We start from the raw sequence: 26031 nt of genomic DNA, 5'->3' as shown, positions 1-26031 counted from the left end.
GCGAGGAGAACCCCCGGTTCCCACCTGAGCCCATTTCCCCCCCCAGCACTGCCCAGGGCTGCACCGACCCCCGGGATGGGGACAGGGCAAGGGGGCACAGACAGAGGGGTGACACAGGACCCCCCCCACAGCCTGGCTGTGGTGCCAGGGTGTGGCAGCAGGAGGCAGGTTTGGTGCAGAGGTGGGTGATTCTGTCACCATCTCCCTCGGTGCCAGACCGGGCTCTGGCACTGGCAGGGCCACGTCAGCCTCCCACGGGCACAGGGAAGAGCACACAGGGGGTTTGGGAGGCAGCTCAGAAAGCACAGCACACCGTGGGAGGGGGTAGCAAGTCAGTGCCGTTTATTTTTTTAAGCCAAATATAAACAGGAAAGGGATCAAATCATTTCCAGCCTCCAGCTGTCCCAGATCCAGGAAAATACCTGTTTATAAATAAAAAAGGAGAAAGGAGAGATGTCCCCATCTTGCAACCTCAGCTGTGTCGGGGGCCCTGGGACTCTGCACCCTCTGGGCAGTTTTCCATTAAATGCAGCTTTTGGTTTGGTTCAGGCCCCTCCAGCCCAGAGAAGGGAGGGTAACACAGCACCATTCTGTCCCTGCCTGCACAGTCCCTGTGTCCTCTGCGGGGGAGGAGCCAGTAGGGAGGCTGGCAGGGCCCACGGAGCTGGGATGGCCCTGGGAGATGCTCAGAACTAGTCAGGACAACACCCTGAGCAACCCGGTGTGCAGGTGAAGGTGGCCTGGAAGGGACCAGGACATCCCAGGAGCCCTTCTCCAGCCTTTCCTCACCCCCTGTCCCAGAGGACACAGCGCTCTGCTGGCCCCGGGCAGGGCTGGAGGGTCCTGGCGCCTGGTTTTCCTGCCAAGGCTGGTGACAAACTTCATGGTTTGTCACAGAGGCCACACTCCCAGCCCTTGGCTGTGTCAGGATGCTCCAAGAATGTTCCTGCTGGTCCTGCGTGTCAGGATGGGTGTGGGAGGGTTGGAAGGGCTTCCCAAGAGGATGTGGCACCACCACTGTCCCAGGGAACACACTCTGCTGGTGGAGGGCTGGGAGCAGCTCTGCAGCCTCTCTCACAAGACACTGGCCTGTAAGGGTGGACAAACCTCCCACGGATGCTGTTGCCCACAGGCCTCACTCCCTGCTAGAGGAAACCCGGGAATGGTGCTCCCTGCAACATCCCTGAGTCCCCGGATCCAGCGGCACCGCTGGGAACCAACCCACGGCTGCTGCTCAGCTCCCTGTCCTTTTCCTAAGGATCCAGACAGTGACTCCTCCTTCCCTCCAGCCTCCTCCCAGCCTCCTCTTCCCCCACTCTGTTTTTCCTTCACTCTCCAGGTTTAACCTGGGCTGTTCTGTTCCCAGGACAGATGGCCAATGACATGGAAAGAGAAGGGAGAAGATGGTTTGAGCTGCAGGAAATTCACCCCTCTGCTCCCAGGGGATGCAGGACCAGAGGACTTTGGCACTGCACTGGGGAACCTGGCCAGGCTTTCCACTTGGTTGGATGGTGGGAGAGGAGGGAGGCAATTCCACCTTCTCCAGAAAACATCCCTTCTCCTGGACAGCCCCACAGAGACAGGACAAACTGCACACTGTGTGCATCGGCACCATCTGTAACATGAACACTGACGTGGACCCGGACATTACTCATGGACACAAGGAACTTTTGGGATCCACTGCTGTCTTCTTGGGGAAAAGGTGACTGTGGAAACCCCCTCCTGTGCTGCCAGGAGGGGAGGGGGCACAGGGAAACAGCAAATGTCACCCCACTGTCCCACAGAGGCGTTTCCCTCCATGCAGACCTGGGATGCGCAGCCTGCAGGAACTGATGTGCATTCCAAGAGGCCGCTCAAGCAGGGACAGAGAGGGATCCCTTGGGGGTTTCCAGCTTTCCCTGGCCACCCTGGATGCTTGGGCTGAAGCCTCCTACAGCTGCAGATACTTCAGCAGGGAATTCCTCCTCACCAAGAGCAAAACTCAACCCAGAGCAAACAGCACAGGAGGCAGAGGGGCCACCCCAACCAAATGGGAACAAACAGGGGGGCTTTACACACTTTGTGTTTGCCTGAAGTGCCAAAAGCAGACTTGGACCCTGGGCTGGTGTTATGTGGTGCCTATTGAAAACACCTCAAGTTTCTTCCAGATTTGGCACATCCAAGGCTGTGTCCGGGTGACACCAACACCAACACCCACAGCCAGGCGTGGGCAGCACAGCAAAGCAGAGCTGTCTGAGGACACAGTTCCTCCACAGAACACCTGCCAAAGGGCCCAGGATTTAGCTACAGGGCTGCTGGGCTGCCCTGTGCACCCAGTCCCTCACAGCACACAACACTCCCCTTGGAAACAGGAAGCAGCAGCTCCCCCACTTCCTCCTTGACCAGACTCTCCTCGGGGTATGAACACAGAGTGGCCCCAAAAGAGGGATATAATGGGCTCTGCTGGCTGCTCTGGGACCCCTGGCTTTAAGCACACAGCATGTGTTCATGTGGGTTAGAGAAGCAGTGGCCAGCACCAATTTTCAGGGGAACTCTGTGTGGCTTCCATTGGCTCCTGTGTTTTTTTTATGGCACGACTCTACCTGGCACTCAGGCAGCACCTGAGGGTTCCTGTGAGCTTGGTAAAATTCCCTTGATGCACTTGAGAGAGGCCAAGATGTCACCAGACTGCCCATGTGGCATAGTCCAAGGGAACTCGGTGACATCCAGAGCTGGGACTGGGAATAGGGAGCCCAAACCCTGCTCTGCCTGTTCTCAGCTACCAGCATCAACCCTGGGACTCCACAGCCCCATTCCCAACCTGGCACCCCTGCTAGGAATCTTTTGGGATCTGCTTTCAACCCCAAAAAGGGCTGGAGGGCTGGGGTCTGCTTCAACCCTCGAGAACAAGGGATGGGTTATAAGATTTTTGTCCGAGGTTTCCCTACCCTGATTCAAAATGGAAGTTCCTCCCTCCCTGCAAGGTCATTTCAGTGCAGACCTGCTCTAGTGGAAGGTGTCCCTGCTCTTGGGAACTGGATGAGCTTTAAGGTCCCTTCCAACCCAAACTATTCTGGGATTCTATGATTATAATCCTTCACAGTTCCCCTTGGAGCAGAGCACCTTCCCCATTCCCCAGCACATTCCAGGCTGCTGCCCCTGAAGGCCCGGGGTCCCTGCAGAGCATCACCACCACTCCAGGGGCAACGTGCTGGGCTTTGAGTGTTTATTTCTTGCACACAGCCAGTGCTCAGGACTGCAGGAGGATGACCAGGACTGCAGGAGGATGACCAGGACTGCAGGAGGATGACCAGAACTGCAGGAGCATGACCAGGACTGCAGGAGCATGACCAGGACTGCAGGAGGATGACCAGGATTGCAGGAGGATGACCAGGACTGCAGGAGGATGACCAGGACTGCAGGAGCATGACCAGGACTGCAGGAGCATTATGAGGACTGCAGGAGCATTATGAGGACTGCAGGAGCATGACCAGGACTGCAGGAGGATGACATGCAGTTGAAGCATTGTTTTAGGGCAGGGCTCTGTGATTTCACCTGAAGTGCTACAAGAGCTTAAGAGCATCCACCTAATTCTACAGGGACCTAATTCTCAGCTCTGAGAGAACTACTGTGTTGCAACTGGACAGTGACAGGAGCTGCAGCTACTTCTACACACACTGCTTCAGAAACCACAAAGATATGCACAAACACTGTCACTCTGCACCCCTGGACCCAGAAGAAAACCTTTTCTGCTGTGGTTCTCTCTGGGCCTTAAGTCATGTTAAAATTCATGTGCCTCGAGCTGCTAAAGCTCTTCCCTTGCAGGCAGCAAAGTCTGTGCTCCCCCAGAATCCAGTCTCTTTTGGCAAAAAGGAAGAAGGCCTCAAGCTGCAGGAATCAACATCTTGTTTCCATACACAGGTTGGCTGACTCCAGGGCTGGCCAGTTTCCAGTCATAATTCCAATGTATTGCATAAATACCTACAGATTGGAGGAGGCAGCGAGTGGCAGCTCCCTGTTCATCAAAGTCATTGTGGCACTGGCCCCAAGGCTCCCAGGAAAGTGCCACGAGGTTCCAAAGTGTCCTGGGAGCACTCAGGCCGTGCCACAGGTGCTGCCTTGGACACACATGATGAACAGATCACAAAACACGGGTTGGGTGTGTTCAGCAGGTGTGGAAAAGGACGAGAAGCTCCTCTTCTGCTTTAGGAGAGTCCGAGTCCTCAGCAAGGTGGCCACTGGACCCAGTGCCTGCCACCCCAGAAGCCTCACTGCTGCTGGTTTTGTTGCTGGGGCTCTTTCCCAGGCCCAAAAGGATATTGCCAGGCCCAGAAGGATATTCAGGATTGGGACAGTAGCTCTATGAACAATCAGACTACAGAGGTGAAGCAAAACCTGACCAAAAACTCAGACCAGAGAGGACGACAGGGAAACGTAAGAGACTTTAAAAACTATCACCTGCGTGGGATATACATTAAAAACCAAAGCAAACAGACACAACCAAACAAAAACCCCACAGTACTGCAAGGACAAGCAACTTCCTTCTCTGGAAGAGGGGGTTCTTCCACGTTCCACACCAGGGATCTCACTGTGTCGACCTCCTAAGGCAAGACAAGCACAGGACGAGCAGTTTGTGCAGATCCTCCCGAAGGACCACGTGCTTCCTTGGCATGGCTGTCCCTGCAAGATCCTTCTGCTTGGCCTCAACTGCCAACATGTCCCTGTGCCTCTCGGGCCAGAACGGGCAGGCAGGCAAGGGGAAGATGCTGTAGCACCAGTTTCAAAGTTCAATGCAGTTTTCAATGCATTATCAAGCCAAAGGATTGTCACCGAACTTGCTTTCCACGCAAGTTTTTGCCAAGAGGGTAAAGCTACACTCCAGCTGCTTCTGTCCTCACACTGCCTTCTGCACTCACTCCTTGCCTGAGCTGTAGATCTTCTGAACCGTGGCTCGTGTGAGCTCCAAATCCTCCGGGTACCGAATTTCCAGCTCGGTATTTGCCAGGTAGTGAAGGCCGGTGAACTCGGAAAAATAGCGGCCGATGTCGGGGTGAGGGATCTCCCGAGGCTCGGAGTTGTATTCCAGGTTCTCTGCCAGGAAAGGAAAGGATCAGTTATCACCACAGGAAATGGTGCTAGTGCAAGGCAAGAAACCCTGGGCCTGTCTCAGGGCCTTGTTTCTGGCTCTAGAAACACCAAATCTCAGTGCTTTGAATTAAAAAAAAAGCCCTAATCCAGGAAAATGTGCATGGAGTATGGCAGTCTGAGGGGGCACAGAGCCTCGCCTCCTAAGTGACCCCATTTACCAGTGGCATGAGAACTGTTTTATGCCTGACACTGGGCTGCTGCTGGATGACACTGGATGCTGCTCCCACTCTGGTAAGTGCAGGGAGCAGCTGCTGCACTGAGCTCTGATCCCTCACGGCCCACGGGAGATCGGCTTTGGGAGTGACCCTCCTCAAATGCTCCAAGCTGAGCCCACCTGCACAAGGTTGTCCTGGCAGAGGAGCCAAGTGCTTCCTTGCTCAGCCCGTGTTTCCACCATGCCAAGTGCCCAGCCTGGGTTTTGGGCATCTCACAGCAAAATCAACTGCTCTAAACCCAAACTTCCCCAAGTTAAACCGAAGAAAGTTCCTAAGAAAGGCAGGTTGATTCTTTCCCAGAGCAGCCCATTTCCTCCTCTGTACTACAAGACAACCTGATTAGGCACAAGAGTTAAACAAACACTAAAACCCAAAGGTGACCCCGGCCCAGGGCTGCTCTGCTCTGCAGGGTCAGCACAGAGCAGGAGGACTGGCAGTAAATCCCACACAGGTGCCCTGCAGCAGTCCCCAAATGATGTAATTTTTTTCCAGCACAGTGCCAGATAATACAGGAACTATTATCTATTAAAAAAAAAAAAAAAAAGCTGCCTAAGTGTCAAAGCCTGACTTTGGCCAGGGCAGGAACAAGACGTGATGCAGAGAATGTCATTCCAGAATAATCTGTCTCTGAAATTCCGTTCACTACAGAGAGCCCAGAGAATTCCTATTAATCCATGCAGGCTCTTTGAAGCTGCTGCAGAAGCACAAGGGCTTTCTATCCCTCAGCAGTGGTGCAGTCCAGTCCTACAGGCTTGCAAAGGACCTCTCTGGATACTGCACCACTGCGGAAAAGAATTCCCAGTCCGAGGGCTCTGCAGCAGCAGGGCTGAGCAGGGAGCTGTGCACAGGGAGAAGCAGGGGGGGAGAGGCTGAGACAAGCGAGCTCAGCACAAGGTGGGAGCCTCCCAAATGTGCTGACAAGCAGTTCTGAGCCAGGGATACAAAACACAGGCACCAAACTCGCTGCATGACACAGGTGTTCTGGAATCACATCGACAGGAAGGCCTCAAGCTGAGCTCCATTTACCTGTAACAAGCTCGGTGTTGTTCCTGAGCTGGTCAGATTAAACTCCACATGCAGATTTGTTTAAGAGTCTTCCAGTAAAAAACTGGCATTCCCTCCCCAAAGTCAGGTCAGGGGGTTATGAAATCATCCTTCCCAGGTGATCTCAGGACACGTTTCAGAGGGGATATCAACAGCCAGGCACAGCAAGCAGGGACAGACCTGACAGTTCTCCCAAGGAATATCAGAACACTTGGATGCTTGGCTGAAACACACCCTGGGACCAGCCAGAATTCTGCCTGTTTATAAACCATGAGACAAAAGCTAAGCAGTGACTCAGCCCCAGCAGCACTGTGGACAATTACCTGATTAGTCTCCACCAAGATGCACATTTTAACATCAACCCACGGCACACAAGAATTTCTGGTTTTTAAGGCTCTCTGAGAGGCCAAGCCCTGCCTAATATGGACCATCAGGCTGAGCTGCAATGCTCCCACTTTTTGGTTTTTTTTTTTGGACCACTGAATATAAAGCAACTCTAGGACAGTGGGAGACACTTGCACTTTAAATCTACAAAGGTACAGGTGTTCCTTCCTGAAAAACCACCTCTTTCTTGTGGGGATAGAATATCTAGGGAGCACCTAAGGAAAGGGCTGACTATATCCCAGCATTTCCAGCAGCTTCCACATCTTCTCTTAGCAAAACACACTCTGGCTGTGCAGCTGCCCTGCCTCCCTGTCACAGGGAGAACGCAAACATGAGGCAAACAAAACACTCTTTTGGCAAGATACAGAATCACAGATGCATTTTTTCTGTTTTAATTTTCTTCTGAACCTCAGCCTGACATCTCTTCCCGTGTCCTAACCACAAATTCTGACCATCAAAACTTCCTCTTACGGTTATGTTGCATAAAGAACATGTGATATAGAGATTTCCACACCTCTTTGCACTTGTAAAGAGACATTAACTTGTGTTCTTATTAAGGTGGCACTAAAAGCCAGGCTACCTGTGTTCTCTGGGATCCTGGCACGTGCTGTCTCAATGACAGCTGCTCAGAACCAGGTCCTGCAAGCAAAGCCTGTGTGCTCCCTCACTAGATCCTGTTTCCAGGTCCTGTCCAAGGCACAGCTGTTATTTCCACAAGAAAGAGCTGCTGGCAGACCTTCAGCCTTCAGCAAAAGCTGAATTACTTCTTTCAAAGCAGCAACCATAGGGTTCACACCATAAAACCAACCACATTTGTCATGAACAAGTGTTTTAAGGTCGCTTAAAGACACTTCTTGGGCAAGAGGAAATTACAGCAGAGTGGGCCTTAATGCCCATTCCTTACAGTGCTGATTTCATGGACAGCAAACAAGATGCAGGATTAGAATCATAGAATCAGCTGGGTTGGAAGGGACCTCAGAGATCATCAAGTCCAACCCTTGATCCAACCCTGCTGTGGTTCCCAGCCCATGGCACTGATGCCACATCCAGTCTCTTTTTAAAAACCTCCAGGGATGGAGAATCCACCACTTCCCTGGGCAGCCCATTCCAATGGCTGAGCACCCTCTCTGCAAAGAATTTCTTTCTAATGTCCAACCTAAACCTCCCCTGGCACAGTTTGAGACCCAGCCCTCTTGTCTTGCTGATGGGAGAAGAGATCAACTCCCCCCCGGCTCCCCCCTCCTGTCAGGGAGTTGCAGAGAGTGAGGAGGTCTCCCCTGAGCCTCCTCTTCTCCAGGCTGAGCCCCCCCAGCTCCCTCAGCCTCTCCTCACAGCACTTGTGCTCCAGTCCCTTCCCCAGCCTCGCTGCTCTTCTCTGGACCTGCTCCAGCCCCTCAATGTCCTTCCTGAGCTGAGGGCCCAGAACTGGACACAGCACTCCAGGGGTGGCCTCACCAGTGCTGAGTCCAGGGCAAGAATCCCTTCCTTGGACCTGGCTAACATTTGCTAACAGTTTATGTTCTACATGAAAGAGTTACCGAAGCACCCCTTTCTCCTCATGCACTCACAAACACAGCACAGGGAGGCTCCTGCTCACCTTGGGCAGCGTATCTGCACGAGCCATCCTCCACGAGGACGTTGTAGAAGGGCTGGTGGGGGCCGTGGGGGAGGCTGTGGACGTTCATATTCCGGATCCACTCGTGTCCCATCATGCAGGCGGGATCCCAGCCGTAGATGACACAGTTATAGCCGTACCTAAGGACAGGAATTGCACACCAAACACCGTGAGAACCCCAGAGCCAGCTCCTTTCCCTCCAGACTAATACAGCACAAACAGGATAGGAACCTCCTGTGAGCTGGCACGGGGAGGAGGGGGAAGAAAAAAACCAATTCAGGAAGATGGTGCGTGTTATTTTGAGGTGGAGGGAAATGACTGGGAGTGACTGGAGAAACAGACAGGAATAAACAGCTGAGGACAAAGGAAAACCAAATGTGAGCAAGAAAAGAAGATAGGAAAGAGACTGGAAGGCACCAGGCAGAACAAGGAACAAGAAATAGGGAGGGAATGAACCACCCTAGTGCACTGTGCAATTCTGTGCCATCACACAGACGTGGTAATCCCTGAGCTCCCAGAAACAAAGGCATCATTATTTACGGGATATTTATGGGATTAATCGAGAGGTATTATAACTGTCACTGCTGATGCCCTTCAAATATGCTCCACATGTCCTGTTGAGTCAGAGGAGTGGCCATGCTGGCATGTCACTGTGGCAGAGCAGCACAGACAGGAACAACAAAGCCCCTGTGCAGTGCAGGGAGAGGAGGGAATAACAGCACAGGGAAAGATCCACAGGCTCTTAGAATACCTGTTGGATTCCAAATTTTAGATATGAGAAAAGAAACTGCTAGGTTTAAACAGAAAACCTTGAGTCACAGAAGCTGGGGAAAAACCCCTTTTTAGTAACTTCATCACTGTGGATTCTTCCTGCCTCCTCCAGCACAATGGAAGAGGCTCCTTGCATGATGTTATCACATGCCTTGCCCAAGCCAGAGAGACCATACCCTGATTTGATCAATCTATGCAGAAGACCCATTGTGTTTTATCTCTGCTTTCCTGTTACCTGTCCCCCCTGTAAAATCACCACCCAAGTTAAAGTGGGTTTTTCCCATGAGGCAATTCCTAAGACCCCAAAAATGTTAACCTGGGTTTTTTCCCTTACCTCATCCTTGTGAAACCCCCTCAGTTTTAATACCACAAATATGTAGAACCCCCTGTTGAATATGTAAACCCTGAACCCTTTAAATATGAAGCTGTGAACCCAATAAAGGATTCCAGTTTTCTGCCTGCCCTGGGATCGTGACAGCTTATTGACCCCCACAGGATATATAAGAATCTCTTCTGAAGTTGGTTCTGCTCCACGGTCCCTCGTTAACCGATGGTGACGTTTCTTGAAGAGCTCTGGAAATTTTACCTGTGTGATACCCAATGACTCAGACAAGTCCCCTCCCAAACCCCTCTGCAGTCCAGCAGCAGTGCCAACACTCTGTCTCTGCGAGCACAGACAGGGCTGCTCCCATTTCCCTCCACGCTCCACGGCACAGACGCACGTGCCTGGCATTTCCCATCATTTCCCATCGCGGCTCCAGCTGCTGCCACAGCCAACCCTCCTGCTCCAGGGGGGGTGCAGAGCGGGCTGGCAGCACCGTGCAGAGCTCACCTCTTGTGTTTCATGATGAGCCCTATGGAGAAGCAGACCTCCTTGTGCTTCTCGTCCGAGCGCTGCTTCACCTCGGGCCCCACCTCCTCCTTGCGCCGCTCGATGTGCTCCAGGGTGTGCTGCACCAGGTACCCCACGGCCCCGTGCTGAGACGGGTCCAGGGCCTGGATGTGCTGCAGGATGTCCAGGACCTTCAGCAACCAAAACAAAGGGACATTCAGAACCAGCCCCTGCAGCAGCACTTGTATAAATACATACAGGTCTGTTGCTGTGCTCAGCTGTGTGTAAGAGCCCAGGCCTAGAGATCCGCCACGGGAACTTCCCACACTGAGCTCTCTGCTTGTTCCACGCTTAATCTGCACAAACTGCACACAGTGCTCTCCTTCTCTGTCTGTACAGCTCCTGGCTTCCAAGGAAGGGCACTGGTGAGCACAGCAGCTCCTTAAAACTGAGTCACACCAGCTCACCACCCTGCATTTTGTGACACAGGGCACCGATGAGAGGGTTTTTCACGGTTTCTGAAATGCTATGAGGGTACTGTTGTTAGTCCCCCAAACTGCTGCTGTGAAGTGATTCCACGTGACTCCTGCTGCGCTTGAGAACTAATATTTTAACTTAAAAGAGTTCCTCAGTGTGTCTGTGGGAGCCTGGCAGGGAAAAACGGGGCAGCACTGAAGGAAATGCAAATAACCTCTGTGGTGCTTTCTCCTGGAAGAGTGAACAAGACAGAAAACCTGCCTGGCTCAGGATGAGGAAAGAACACCAGCTTTAAAGGTGCTCTTAAAGCAGGAAGCTTTAGATCCAGAATTCCAGCCTTCCAACACCCTCTGGCACAACATCAGAGCATCTGCTGCCAAGTTTGTCAGAGGCGGGCGATGCAAATTTTACGTTTTTTGTTAAAAGCGAGGAAAAAATCCTCAACCTGTTGTCTAAACATGTTGGGAAAAGAGACACAGAGCTGTCCCAACATCAAACACCTCAAGTGATGCCACAGCCCCAAAATCTGACACACTTTAGCACCTGGCAAAAGGTTTGTCTCATTGATCACATGCTGGAAGGTTTGGTCCCTCTTAAGTTTAGAGCAGCAGCAGCAAAAGAATAGAAATCTCAGGTTCCATCAGCCAAGAAGTGAGGAAAAAAAATCAAAAAAAAAAAGAAGTGAGTAATCTGGTATGAGAAAAAACACAGCTCAGGCTTCATGGCCACTTTAATTCTCTGAAGAATTAAGAAGGAGCTGAAAATCCTGAAAAATCCTACAGGAAGGGGAAGGCCTAGCACAGTAACCACAGCTGCCAGACATTCGAGGGAATTTCATATACTGCCACTTGAAAATATTTAGGACAACATTCTGTATGGCTTTTAAGATTTTCTATCACTTCCCATAAATCTGGCAGTCCCCTATAAAATCTGGTACCTTCTGCCCTGTCAGACAGAGAGCATTCTCTCTGGTTAACTGCCTGGAAGGACTGGATGCTATCCTGGAAAGTCCAAATTTGCCCATTTCCATTGCACCTGGCAACGTGGTGCAGAGAACTACATGGAAAACTCAGCCATATGTGTTCTGAGGACAGCAAATCCAAGGATTGGGGCTTCACAAACACAACCCTGAGTGCCAGGAAGGGGGAGGAAGATCTTCCAGTGTTTTACTGAGCTCCCCCCTATTTATGCACAGTTGCCATCTGATATCAGTGAGTCCTTCCCACGTACAATTTCTCTGTGCTGTTTTCCCCGTGGTCACCCTAAAACTTGCTGCTGTAAGAAAGGAACTCCAAGCTCAGCACAGTCTGTTCTTCAAAGGGAAGGCAGGCAGCTTTTCCAGCAGTCCTGTCTCAGATAATTTGGTGGAAAAAGCTTTGTTTTCTGCTCAGATGCCCGGCCAATACTCCTGCCCCCTCCCCACACCTCACGTTTGGGACTGGCACTGCCCAAAAGTTGAGCTTCACTGAAGCAACACAGGAAATTTTGACCTCTTTGCTGCACTGCAGCACTAAAGAAATTATACTTTTTGGAGTTACAGGCTTCTTCTCTGATCCAGTGAAAGAATTGGATGATCCAGACAACTCCTAAGTCCCAGCACCTTTCCCACACTCACAAGATTGTAGGACTCGAGTTGCTACACTAAAGGTAATAATAATCAAAAAGAATTCCAAGGACAGGAATATCAAGCTGCTTTTTCACTAGAGCCACAGACTGTGTGGCCAAGTTTCCAGAGAACAGCTTTGGTCATATTTATAAAAGATAACTTCCTCAAGTTTCCTGATAAGGTAACTGCTCCTTTTACAGGAGTCCAGCAGGAATTTGATCACAATTTGGGCATAAACCAAACAGGATGATCTTGTAACTTAACAGCTAAAAGTGTTGTTTGCAAGATAAGCTGTGAGGCTTGGGCAGTAAATCACGAATTATGACTCAAGGCTGCTCATGAGTCTCCCCTAGGACAAGCAGGCAGGAATCATCCCCTCTTCCCTGCTCTGCATGGCAGGAATTGATTCTCTGCAACGTGATAACTCATTCCATTGCATTTATTACAGCAACAACTTGTGGCAGACTGTAACACAAGCTGAGGCAGCCCAAAAATCAATAGCCCAGTGTTAACAGTGCTTAGCCTACCCAAAAAAACACCCAACCAAGTGGAGAGGTACCTTTTCTGGCCAGATTCCCAGGTGGAAGTATAACCTAGCCTGGAGCATTAGATGCTGCACATTGTCCGGATACATGGCCAGGTACAGATCCAGGGAGTCTCTCAAGAGCTGGTAAGACTGGTCAGTGCTTTCTCTGCCAGCAAAAAAGAAACCCAGTTGTAAGGCTCTGCAACCCCTACCCCAGTACTCCAGTGGACAGGGAGAGTCCCCAGAAATGATGCTACGGGTATGGGTGTGTTCCCTCAGCCACTCCAGCACAGACTGGGCACATCCAACAGCTCAGGAGGAAAATCCCTACACAGCTGGCTGGGCTCTGCCCTCCCACTCCACTGCTGTCAAACAATCCTGCACAGAGAACTCACTCACCAAGCCACTCCCTGCTGAAATCTCCTTTTGTTCCCTTAACACCTCAAGCAATCTTTTCACTCCTGTGAGTTCTGTCTGTGGCTACTTGGGAAAGGGAGTATCAGGGGCACTTGGAAATAAAACTCAGATGTTCTACACACCAACAGTATCTCTGAAACTGCTCCTTTGAGCATGTGGGTTGTGCTTACCAGGTCACAACAAAGGTCCCTGCTCTCAAGGGAAGGGTGGACAGTCCCTATGAACTTTTCACAAAGGGGGAAAAAAAAATAAATCTATTTTCTTGAAGGGAATTAATTTTACTAAACATTCTTATTTCCACTCAGGTGAAGGTGATTAAAGGCAGCCAGACAATGCATTGTGACAGACAGAATTTTGAGGATCTCCTGGGGTGACTGACACCTTTCTGAAGCACTCGCTCCGAAACTGTGAGAGGGGCAATTTTGGATATGATGCCAGGATACTCTGGGGGCCCTCAGAGGTGAGAAGATCTCAACTCACCGCTTGCCCAGGTTCAGGAGGTTGCCCACCATGCGCTGCAGGACCTCTTTGGAAGTCACCACTCCATAGAACTCCTCTGTGACGTGGTGCCCGATCAGGTACTCGCACTCCTTCACCGTCAGCTGCTTCCCCTTCCCGAAGGCATCGATGTAGGTGTAGTCAAAAATATCTGTGCTCCTGAGAAACCACGAGGAAACCAAATGGTGAGGAAGGGTCTGCTGCTAAAGCAGGATCAGCCATTCCTCTTCTTCCCTCAGCACTTTTGTAAAACAAGTGTCATTTATTCCTCAGCTCCCCCCTAAACAGAGATTTCCTGGTACCTTCTCTCTCTTTTCTAATTTTCCTAAGGGAAACAACACCCCGTGGTTACTGTTACTTCAGGAAATCTGTTCCCACTCAGCAGCAGCAGAGCTGATTTTTGTGGGAAAATTTTTCTAGAGGTCTCATCTTTTTCCTCTGTCTAGGTTATAATTCCAGGAGGAAAATAATGACACATTTTCATATAGGTCTGGAGCTGTAAATGCTTTCTGGCTTCAATATTCAGCAGGCCACTCACCCTTCTTTTCCTTGACACCACCTCAGGAGAAAATGGCTGGGGAAGTTGACTGGTTCCAGTTTGACTCCCAGTTGCCTGGCAATTGTTAAATAAAGCACAGACAAACTGATGGGAATTCCTGTCCTGCGGATCAAAACCTGGGGGAGACAAAGGTGAGAAAAACACGTGGGGTATTCAGAAAAAGATACAAAACCCTAAGGTGTGATTTCACAAATGAAAACACCACAACTCCAGAGAATATGCCTTAAAATATTATATTGTACTTTACAGCGAGTTGTTCTTCAGAGAGAATTATTTGTCTGGCCACACTTGGACAAAAGACCATCACAAACAGAACATCTGAGGCCTTGCAGCCTCGTGGGTTTTTTGCCAAAAATGTACCTGGTGAATGTATGAATTCAGGGAGTTGTAGTAATCCAGCTCGTTTCCTTTGTATTTTAACTGCTCGTACAGGACACAGTTCATGGCATCGAGAACCTGCCGCTGGAGCTCCACTTCTGCAACACAGACCTCTCCTGAAAACACGTGCAAGGAAACAAAGACTGAGAAAACAAGTGCACTCCACCTCTGGGCAGTGATCTTCACACCAGAAAGCTTCACGTGGACTCACTCTGCCCTTGAAAGCCAGGAAAACATCACAGAGTGTTTATAAAAAGCATCTTTTTTTTCTGAGGAGCCTGTTTTTCTGCCTGAAAGCCCCACATAATCAAGGATTGCTGTATTAGGAGTATTTAGAACGTGTCATTACTGCAGAAGGAAGCACTGTTAGAGGGTCTGTTATTAACTGCATCTTATAAATGATTTACAGTGATACCCTTACCCCTAAAAAGAAACAAAAGTAAGCTGAGAAGTGATAATGGCTCCTACCACTGCCACACTCAAAGACCAGAATAAAAGCAAGCAATTGCTAACTGCACCACTAATTCAATCAAGTGGTTTTATGTATTAGACTGATGCACTTTAATAACAGCTATTCCAGCTTAAGATAATTTTCCAACCATGTCAGAGAACACACTGACCTTTGGAGCTGTTAAAACATGCACCTTTTTTCTGGGACTTGCAGAGAAGAGGTTGTTTCCCTGCCTACAGCTCTGCTACAGATATCAGGACTATTAAGACTTCAGGGATAAATGGGAAAAAGAATGAATTCCCCTCCCAGTTCTGTTTGCTCAGACAGCATCAGATGGATGAACCCTGGGCTGGGAGGTCTCTGGGGCTGAACAAACAGCTCTTTCCCGGCTGATGGTTTAAGCAAACGTCAGAATATGTTTGCCAGGGGATAAAGAACAACAGCTCCTCAAGCTGCCACAACTCAACAGCTGCTTCCCCTTGTCTGCCTGCACCCAGAGCTGCAGGAAAGCTTCATTTTCTGTACAGTACCTGCCTTGGAAGCCAAGCTGGGGTGCCGGGGGTTTTTGGTCCGCAGGACTTTGCGCACCTTGTCTGCGATATCGTCCACCTGCGCCTGGACGCTTTTTAAGCAGATGTCTGACAGGGGGTTACAGTACTGATCAATTAAAACAGCACCTGCAAGAGACAAACTACATAAGAAACAGGACTTCAGTTTTTTTTCTTTGCTTAGTTTTGCCTGCTCTGCATTCCAGGCATGCAGGGAGGGATTGCAGCAGAGCACCAGAGCCGTCGGTCTATAACGTGCAGCCAAATATTGGATTTTATCACAGAAAATGCAAGGAATAAGCTGACACGATAAATAACCAGTTAAATTCAGCATTCCCCCCCTCCACCACCCTGAAGGGGAAAGCAGTGGATTTGTACACTGAGCAGGTATGCTGCTAGGCCAGGCTTAACCAGCCAGCTCTGCGGTCACACCGCATCCCCTGGCACCTTCCCAGCTCACACTGCTTTTTATTCAGAGCCTGAAACAATCCCAACTTCACTTGTGCTTCAGCTCTGATTTCTTCCTGCAGCATCTTCCATAGCTATCATCTTTGTTCTCTTCTGCTACATTCATCTTTCCCTTCCACACACCTGCCCTCCATCTTCTTATCCAAAACCCCGCTTGGAACAGAACAAACTTTCATTTTCCTTCTGCCCAAACCTCTTCTGTCAAACCTATCCCTGTCACAGGATCTTCTCCTTGTCATCACTGCTCTTTCCAAAGCCTCACATTGCCCAGTCTTTGGAATCAACTGCAGACACCTGCAGGAATTCTGCATGGACCATACCTCTCCCAGCTTCCTACATCACTCTGTTAGCACATCCACAGCAGGGAATTCCAGGAATTCAGCAGGGCCCCAAGCCATGGCTTCTTTTAGTCCCCTTCAAGTGTTCCCTGTGCTGGCCAGGTGGAACTTCACAAGACTTTCTGTGCTCTAATATAGCTCTAATAACGTGCCCTTCATGGCAGACTATTTGTGCACCTATTTGTGACCCACATGATTAAGTCACATAAACAGCTGTCCAAAAAAAGCCACTGTGGAGAAGGACAAGAAGGGAAAGCCAAAGTCTACTGCCACCAACAAGAACCACCTGTGGTGTTAGAGGCTCTTTCAAAGGGCATTTTGGAGAGCACACCAAGAGTAAGGGACTCTTCTACAGCCACTGGCAGCTTTGGATGCATTCAGAAGACTGTCTTCTCCCCAGGAAGCTTGGGAAGGAGAATAATCCACCAGAGTGAAGACATGAACAGAAGAAAAACCTTTTCTTTCTTCTTATCAGGTGCACAGGTTACACTCCCACCCTGTGCCTGGACTTCCAGCCACTCCCCATCCCTACCCTGCATGGTTTGCAGAGCCCAGTTCTCAAGGGACAGTCCCGAGGGCAGCTGAAATATTAAGCAAGGAAGGTTCCTTCCAAGCAAAACAACGATGGGAAAGCTGTCAGGAGGTGCAAAACAGGGGATTTCTGCCCAAGACTTACCCTCCAGGAACGACTGTCGCTCGGTCGGGCGCTGCAGATACTCCTTCAGGTTTTTTAATATGTTCTGTTGCCGCAGGAAATAGAGGATTTTCTTTGCATAATACTTCCAGGTGAGGCCTTTCCTGCACATTTAAATACAAGAAGCAGCATTGCCCCAAACAGGTATTTTAAGGGTGAACATTTGATTGAATTTCTCTGGTGAACAGGAGTTTATAATTTAGATTATTGCTTTTTTTTAATGAGTTTGACAATGCTGTCGCTGAAAAGTCAGCCAGAAAGGGAAAGGTTAAGAGGAAATTTATCATCAAAACCCCCACAAGGTAAGGCACTTTCAAAACATTGTTCCCACCATCTCTGATTTTCATCTTACCACCAATATATAACTTTGAGTAGGTGCATTATCATGGGAAACAACACAGATCCTAATTAAAGTAGCTCAGGAATATCTGATCAAAATCCTATATTTTATTCATAAAACATTCCCCTCTGTCTGAGTGGATCCCTCCAGAGTCAATCTGAAAGCACCCTCTCAGCATTAAAAATGAATTGATGAGGGATATGAATGTGAGCCCAACAGTGTTCAGGAAAAACCCACAATTCCCCCGAGGAAAACCAACTCTGTTGCTCTGAAAAGGCAGGAATGGATCAACAGTTGGTGTGTAGATGACACAATTCCAAAGCTTTTTATAGGAAAGCCCCATCACTTTCTAAATTAACAGGTGGAGGCAGAGAAGCAGCACTGGAGAGCTGGTTACTGTGCAGGGAAGGTTGGAGGAGGTCACCTGCAACAGGACAAACCCAGAGGTGTTCACACCACGGGCATCTAAACAAGCCCTGGCCTCGAGAACACCCAGAGGGAAAATCCTCCTCCTTCCCAGGCTCTGCCCTTGCCATGTGTTTAAAACAAACCCAGGTTCCTTCCTCAGAAAAAAAATCTCTTTTCCTGCTTACACCTCCTGTCCTCCAGACTGCAGGTCCAGTCAGGCTTCTCCATCCTCCTGGACAGGAGGACAATCCAACCCCATCACGTTTCATCCTCTTCCAATAAACTGGGATCCTCAATAGGGACAACTGCTTTATTGGGATGTCTTCCAGGGCAATGATTTAGCCTAATGCTGCTGAATGGCAATGAGTACAGCTTAATCAGGGGGTAATTAGCAGCAATTCTGCTTTATGGGGAGGCATTTGGCCAGCGAAAAGGGCTCAGAAGCTTTTCAACCAGTCGTCAAGCCAGGGATGCTCAGTCCCAGTTCAAATGGCAAAGGTAATAAAATGGCTGTGAAAAGGCAAAAATGAGCTGATTGCCATTCCAGTGAGGTTTTTTCAAGCTCTACTGACAGTCCCTCTAATTAAGGCTTTTAGACCCCATTAAGAGCAATCTATCATTGCTTTTGATCACACCAAAACCAGCAGAAAAACCTCCAAGGAAAGCAGTGACTTATTCACCCTGCCCAGTGTTCATCCTGGTGATGAGAAAACCCAGGCAGGTGCAAACCAGAAGTTTTATTTACCCACTTGCCATTTCATTTGTCTGAATAATTTACAGGACTGTAACATCTGCAGTGGCTGAATTAAACTCAGATTTAAACTCTGAATTAAATTCTTATTTGGGAATAAAAAATTGTACCAACCTACTAGAGCTAAGAAAAGCAACAAGAGGAAAAGAAAACAAAAAGCTGTAATTTCATGCTACGTGGCTTCAAGGTGGCAATCCTCAAGTATTCCTGTTTCCCTCTGGTGGGAATGATCCTGAAAAGCAGTTCAGCAAACTGATCCAGGCTTAAATAAAAAGAGGAACATGAGGATGGGAAGTTGCTGCAGAGAAGGGGGTCCCAAGAGATGGCATGAACTGGCAAGCAAATAAGCAACACCAAGCCAGGGGACTCCTTTTTGTGGGACAGTTCATGTGGTTCCTTCTGGAAATATTCAATTTGTTCTGCAATTAAACCCACAGGAACATGTGCCAGCCTTGGTGGGCCTGGGGGTGTTGTTTAATGAGGGGCACAAGGACAGCAGCTGAGGTCAGGCTGTCCCCACAGCACTGCTCTCCTGGCATTTGTCACCCCTCTCTCTCTCTTACCTTCCTTCCATGTTCAGGATGCACATCAGCTCATCCTCAAAGAAGTGACTGGGGCACCCCAGAGTCTCAATGTCACTGAATCCATCACAGGGGACCTGTGGGACCACACAGGGAGTTATGCAGAGCACAACAGATTCCTCTCAGCAGAAGAGAACTGCAGAAAAAAGTCTCAACCCCAATTTTGGCCTGTTTTTTTCAAATCCAGGCAAGACCTTAAAAATGTCCAGCTCACCAAATACTCACAGTCTGTACTTCATGGATTTATTACAAGGATCCACTGAGAGCCCTGGTAAGATCCTACAGCAATTTGAGCCAAATTCTACAGCATTTGGGGCTCCTAGGGTGGGTTAGGGACCAGCACAAGCACATCTCATCTCATGCAGTCATTTTAAAGTGGAATCAACTTTTGCCTGTGGTTGGTTGAACCTCAGTGCCTAAGATTAATCCTGGGGGAAGGAATGAAGAGGCAGGAGCCTTTATTTTTTGAATCAACCACTTATGCATCTATATTAAGAACAGCTATTTTCTTCCAGAATTCAGAATTATTTTTAAAGTTTCTGGTTGAACTATAAAAAAATTCGTTTCTCGGTATAAGACATGGGCTGAAAGTCTCTTCCTCTGAGTTCTAAGCAGGGAATCAAGCTGCAGTTTCTTGCCCCACAGGAGATGATTCTCATTATCAGGCCTTTGGGTATTGCTTAATGGTCTCTCAGAAGTCTTTGCATACGTGATTAAAAGAACAGCAATCCAGGAGCTGCTTTTCCCAGTTAATGCTCTGACAATTCTCCACGGACAGATGTGTGTCTGCTGCAGCTACAGTGGGAGAGAACAGCCAAGAGACACCAAATACCCCACTGGCCCCACAGCCACCTTCTCCAGGAGAGACACTACCTGCCAACCCTTGCTGAAAGTCAGGGGAGAGGGTTTCAACACAGGTCTCCTGTATCTTAAGGGAATTTTCTACCGGACCACGATATTTTTGCACAGGAGATACAGAGGGGTGGTGGCCGGTCACCAGTGGTGTCCCCCAGGGGTCAGTGCTGGGCCCAGTCCTTTTTAACATCTTTATCGATGATTTAGATGAGGGGATTGAGTCCATCATCAGCAAATTTGCTGATGACACCAAATTGGGAGGGAGTGTCGACCTGCTGGAGGGCAGGAGGGCTCTGCAGAGGGACCTGGACAGGCTGGATCCATGGGCTGATTCCAACGGGATGAAGTTCAACCAGGCCAAGTGCCGGGTCCTGCACTTTGGCCACAACAACCCCCTGCAGCGCTACAGGCTGGGCACAGAGTGGCTGGAGAGCAGCCAGGCAGAAAGGGACCTGGGGGTGCTGATTGACAGGAGGCTGAACATGAGCCAGCAGTGTGCCCAGGTGGCCAAGAAGGCCAATGGCATCCTGGCCTGCATCAAGAACAGTGTGGCCAGCAGGAGCAGGGAAGTGATCCTTCCCCTGTACTCTGCATTGGTGAGGCCACACCTGGAGTATTGTGTTCAGTTCTGGGCCCCTCAGTTCAGGAAGGATATTGAGGTGCTGGAGCAGGTCCAGAGAAGAGCAACGAGGCTGGTGAAGGGACTGGAGCACAAGTCCTATGAGGAGAGGCTGAGGGAGCTGGGGTTGTTTAGTCTGGAGAAGAGAAGGCTTAGAGGCGACCTCATCACTCTCTTCAACTACCTGAAGGGAGGTTATAGCCAGGTGGGGGTTGGTCTCTTCTCCCAGGCACTCAGCAATAGGACAAGGGGACATGGGCTCAAGCTCTGCCAGGGGAGGTTTAGGTTAGATGTTAGGAAGAAATTCTTTACAGAGAGGGTCACCAGGCATTGGAACGGCCCTACCCAGAGAGGTGGTGGGTTCACCATCCCTGGAGGTTTTTAAAAAGAGATTGGACGTGGCCCTTAGTGCCATGATATAGTAATTGGAGTTGGATCAGGGGTTGGACTTGATGATCTTGGAGGTCTTTTCCAACCCAATCTATTCTATGATTCTATAGTGGCTCTGGTGTGAACTTTTAAATTCAGCCACGTTTCCAGGCAGCATTTATGCTTATTTCACAGAATTTTAGGCTCACCCAACCGTACAACTTGCCCAAAATCCACAGCCACCAACTAAGCAAACGGACAATGAAATATCTGCTGCTCCACGTGCGAGTCAAGTCTCCCCAAGACACCACATTTCCACCTTTTTCCCACTGAACACAACAGCATCTCGGTGTCATGGCTGGGTGAAGAACCTCAATAACATCCTTTCCAATTGAGTGACCCTGCTGTGCCTTGCCCCTGCTTCCAAATGCCTTGTGACAGCTCCCAGAACACAGCCCTGCTCAAGGTCTGCAGGGAGGAATTCGGGGCTGTGCTGCGTGTCAACAAACCACCCCGGCCTTCAGAAGTTCCCAGAGCTGGGTCTGAACACACAGACGTGAGCAGAGAGATTTTAAAGCTGAAAATGCAACCAGAGAATGTGTGTTGGACCTTTGGATTTTGACCTCTGTCCCCTGTTGGCTGTGGATTAAAATTTGCACACAAAGTGAGGAAATACGAAATTTCTGACCGCACAGTTGAGACGATGCGAAGAGAGAGACAAGATAAACTGAGAAAAAGTATGGATTAAAATCAAGGAAGTGCAATCTTTGAATAATCCTGAGTTGGAAGGGATCCACAAGGATCATCCAGTCCAACTCCTGGCCCTGCACAGACATCCCAACAATCCCACCCTGTCCCTGACAGCGTTGTCCAAACCCTCCTGGAGCTCTGGCAGCCTTGGGGCTGTGCCCACTGCCCTGGGGAGCCTGGTCAGTGCCCCTTTTCCTAATAATAATAACAATAATTTTTAAAAGGCAAAACCACCTGAGAAATAAATACCTTTTGAATGGCTTAAGAACTTTTTAAGAACACAACCTCCTGACACGAAAGCTCAGCCGCTCTTGAGGAAACAGCCCCAAGCTGCACCAGGGGAGGTTTAGGTTGGGTATTAGGGAAAATCTCCTCACTGAAAGGGTTGCCAAGCACTGGAACAAGCTGCCCAGGGATGTGGTGGAATCACTGTCCTTGGAAGTGTTCAAAAAATCTGCAGATGTGGCACCTGGGGACGTGGTTCAGTGGTGGACCTGGCGGTGCTGGATTAGCGGTCAGACCTGATGATCTCAGAGGGCCTTTCCAACCTGAATGATTCCATTAATGATTCTAATAATGATTCTACTAAAACAAGTGGCCAGGCTGTTGCACAGACACGCAGAGGACTCACGTGTTCTGAGAAGAACCTTTTGGAGAACGAAGCCACAATTCTCTGGGCCTCCAGCCCCGCGTTGTGCCGGGCCTTGTACTCCTCCAGCCAGCTCACGCCGTCCGTGTGGCTGTAGTACTTCAGCAGGGATGGCCACCTACCCCAGGAGACACAAAGGAACAGGAACATTAGGATTTCAGAGCCCTGAGAGCCCCCAGAGCTGTAAAATGCTGCTTATTGTAACCACTGAGGAGCTGAGACACCGCCCAGCTTCAAAGGTAACTGTGTAAAACCGACCCAAACGTCGAAGCACGAACCCACCGATTTCAGCTCCGTGGTTATTTAAAAGTCAGATTTCCTAAAGCCTGCCAACAGGAAACCTTCAGAGGCTCACACGCCAGGGTTTCAGCATCTAAATATCCTAACTGCTTCAGCTGGATAATTAAAAGAGTTCAGCATAAAGAAGTATCCCATGTCAGCCAACTTGGCACCAAACACTGTCCTGTGTTCCTGCTACCACCTCGGGGTCCAATTAAAAGGCTGCACAAAGCAGAGCTCCCTCCACTGCCCTTGCTGGTGGCAACATCTACTGGAGGAAAACAGAACCCTGTAGTCCAACCCCGACAGCAGAATGCTTTTCCAGTTCATTTTTTGGCACAATAAATAATTATTTTTAAAAAAACCTCGCAGCTTTCCTGTAAAAAAACCTCCCCAACCCGCTTTACTGAGGCTAAAAGTCCAAAAACTGAAGACACTTTATTAAGAATTTCAAGGTTCAACTCAAAGTCTAACTCCAGGTCGTGTTTTGGGGGCTGTCAGCAGCACCTTTTCTAACAAAGTGGGAGTGCCATAAAATATGTGGCAGCACAGCAATTCCCAAGGCTGCTGTGAAGACTCCAAGACCACCTGTGTGAGAAACAGGAGGAAGAATCAGCACAGATGAAAATATTTTGGAAATAAAGCTGAGAGAAAGGTCTCTTACAATTCACTGGGACTTTTATTTCATGTTTTGAAATTCTGTTAATTATTACTGGTTTATATAAAACATTTTCCTTCAGTCACAGGGACTGCCTTGATTTTTTTTTTCAGGTTCTATCTATCTATCTATCTTTATTTATTTATTTATTTATTTTAATAAATAGAGATGTTTAAATCACTATCACTAAATTACCTGAGGTTCTTTCCAGATTACATACATATTGACTTGGATAAATAGAGAGAAGGCCAAATATTTAAATCACTACTCCCGTATAAAAATTATTACCAGTGACCAAAATGCACAGGTGGGTTTGACCCCACATGGAAGATATTTCACTGCCAGTTAATAATTAAACTGCCCTGCAACTGCCTTTACAAAATAAAGTCAAATAACCTCAAATTATATAACAACCCAAATCCCTGGCCTCTCTTTTACTGCTGAAACGCAGCCACCCCACAATAACCATCACAATCCTTTATTTTGGGATGAGAAAGGGTAATTTCTTGGGTTGAAATGATATTGGGAATTTTAGGAAGACAAAGTGCAATTGCTCGCGATGGAATCCGGCCAGGACAACAAGGTCAACGTGCAACCTCCTGCCAAAAGTCCCATTACCAAGGAGAGAGGAGGAGAGCAGAGTGTGCTAATCACCCACCACATCCCATTCCAGCTGCTGGATCCCAACCAGAGCTAAACTCCCAGAAAACACAGCCACTGAATCGGTGAAAGTCAATCCCAAGCCACGGTCTGGTGATCTGGGGAAGCTGTAATTGTTCAACAGGCCTTTTTCGCCCGTGAAAAGAGAATAATCCTCTCATTTGGGCCATGCTACATTTTAGAAGCCAAGTGGCAATTAGAGAAAGCAATTTGCCTACTTTTCCCGTGCCAGAACAGACCAAAAAAAAGCAGGTAACAGATGAGAAAGTTCTATCCTAGAGAGGCAGGAGGCCACAGCGATGAGTGGTGGTGCCTCCAGGACTGCTGAAAGCAGCACAGCATCAGCAATGTCACCCCCCTGCTTCATTCCCAGCCAAAATGTGAACAGCTTCAGGGATTACAACACAGCTTTACCCCCACCAGGCACCCTGTGAGTGCCCCTGGGTGAGACAAAACTCGGCAGCAGCAGAAGTCCGTCCCAAGGGTTTTGGTACCCGTGGAAACAGTTCTTCTCAAAGCACCACAAATAAACACCCTTCTGCTGTAAAGGATTAGTCCCGTGATGGGGCAGGTGTTGGAAGATGTTCTGGAAGGTGCTGTCGGGGTCAGGGAGGCCAAGCCACAACTCCAGAGCACATGGATCTGATCTGTGCCACTGGCAGATCCCGGCTGGATCTGGGGAGTGCAGGATCCCGGGTGTGGAAGGGGCTGCAGGACAGATCTCCTGCAAGCAGCAGGCACAGCCCGGTCCCACCCCGCGGGATTTCGGAGGGGAGGCAGCCTTGTGAAGCCCTTTTAGAAGTGCGGAAGGGCAGCTGTGGCTGCCTCATCCCTGGAAGCGTTCCAGGTGGGATAAACTTGGAGCAGCCGGGCCTAGAGGAAAGTGTCCCTGCCCACGGCAGGGGGGGATGGAACTGGATGATCTTTACGGCCCCTTCCCACCCGAAGCGCTCCACGATTTCACCCCGAACGCCGCAGGGCTCGTCCGGCCCGCGAGGGGCTCCCCGCGCACCCGCTGGAGCCGGGAAGCGACACGGGGATGGGGAGCTGGGGCTGCACTTCCACCCCCCCGCCCCGATCACCGCCGGCCTTCCCAGGCCCGGGAGGCCGCGGGCACCACCCGCGGCTCCCCCGAGCCCCCGGCGGGTCCCCCCCTCTGCCCTGCCCTGCCCAGCGCAGCCCCGGGCGGGCCGGGCCGTGCCCGCCGTGCGCACCTGAGGCGGAAGCGCTCCCGCCACACCTTCCCGCGGGGCTGGCACGCCTCGCGCAGCCGGCGGCAGGTGCAGGACACGCGGCCGATGTCGGCGGCGCCCAGCACGTCGCAGCAGAGGATGAGCTCCAGCAGCTCGCCCGGCAGGTCCGTGAGGCCCGTCCCGCCGCCGCCGGGCCCCGCCGGGCCCGCGCCCTGCGCCGCCGCCATCTTGGCTGTTTACCTGCGGTCACTGGGGCCGCGCGGCGCTTCCGGGGAGGGGCGGCCCGGGCTGCGGCCACACGGGGCGGGGAGAGCGGGGAGAGCGGGGAGAGCGGGGAGAGCGGGGAGAGCGGGGAGAGCGGGGAGAGCGGGGAGAGCGGGGAGGGCGGGGAGGGCGGGGACGGCGGGGGGAGGGGGGCGGGGGGGGGGGTGGGGCGAGTGTCTGACAGGGACAGTGTGAGGGGACAGAGCGGGCAGGGAGCCAGGGACGGGGGAGAGTGTCTTACAGGGACAGTGTGAGGGGACAGAGCGGGCAGGGAGCGAGGGACGGGGGAGAGAGCGGGGAGAGTCTCTGACAGAGGCGGCGTGAGGGGACAGAGCGGGGAGAGTCTGACAGGGACGGAGTGAGGGGAGAGAGCGGGGAGGGAGCGAGTGACGGGGACGGGGGAGAGAGCGGAGAGATTCTCTGACAGGGACAGCGTGAGGAGAGAGAGCGGGGAGAGTCTCTGACACTAGCGGCGTGAAGGGAGGGAGCGAGTGACGGGGACGGGGTGAGGGAGCGGGGAGAGACCCTCTGACAGGGACGGGGTGAGCGGGGAGAGAGGGAGTAACAGGGACGGCGTGAGGGACGGGATGAGGGGAGGGAGCCTCTGACAGGGACAGGGACAGGGGAGAGAGCGAGGGACAGGGACAGGGTGAGGGGAGGGAGCCTCTGACAGGGACAGGGGAGAGAGCGAGGGACAGGGACAGGGT

The 26031-nt window shown here is 50.5% G+C and overlaps 1 protein-coding gene across 2 annotated transcripts; it reads right to left on the bottom strand.

The window, feature by feature from the left end:
• Positions 1 to 324: 324 nt before the first annotated feature.
• FBXO21 (F-box protein 21) lies at positions 325 to 25287 on the bottom strand. 2 transcript variants are annotated; one of them, XM_027661469.1, is made up of 12 exons: positions 25082 to 25287; positions 22253 to 22388; positions 19011 to 19105; positions 16931 to 17052; positions 15431 to 15577; positions 14432 to 14565; positions 14051 to 14187; positions 13495 to 13671; positions 12631 to 12763; positions 9989 to 10179; positions 8368 to 8525; positions 325 to 5070 (listed from the first exon to the last, which is right to left on the bottom strand). In XM_027661469.1, the coding sequence occupies exons 1-12, from the start codon at positions 25285 to 25287 to the stop codon at positions 4892 to 4894; spliced, it is 1815 nt and encodes a 604-aa protein (XP_027517270.1). In that variant the 3' UTR covers positions 325 to 4891. The 2 variants fall into 2 exon arrangements, with proteins under 2 accessions (XP_027517270.1, XP_027517271.1); XM_027661470.1 differs by lacking the exons at positions 22253 to 22388; positions 25082 to 25287 and adding an exon at positions 21142 to 21425.
• Positions 25288 to 26031: the final 744 nt, after the last annotated feature.

Source organism: Corapipo altera, unplaced genomic scaffold (genome assembly GCF_003945725.1).
Source record: "Corapipo altera isolate COAL_440 unplaced genomic scaffold, ASM394572v1 150, whole genome shotgun sequence".
In the NCBI taxonomy this organism is placed as follows: Eukaryota; Metazoa; Chordata; class Aves; order Passeriformes; family Pipridae; genus Corapipo; species Corapipo altera.
The sequence above is the reverse complement of the archived record's forward strand: the minus strand, read 5'-3'. Positions and strand labels throughout refer to the sequence as shown.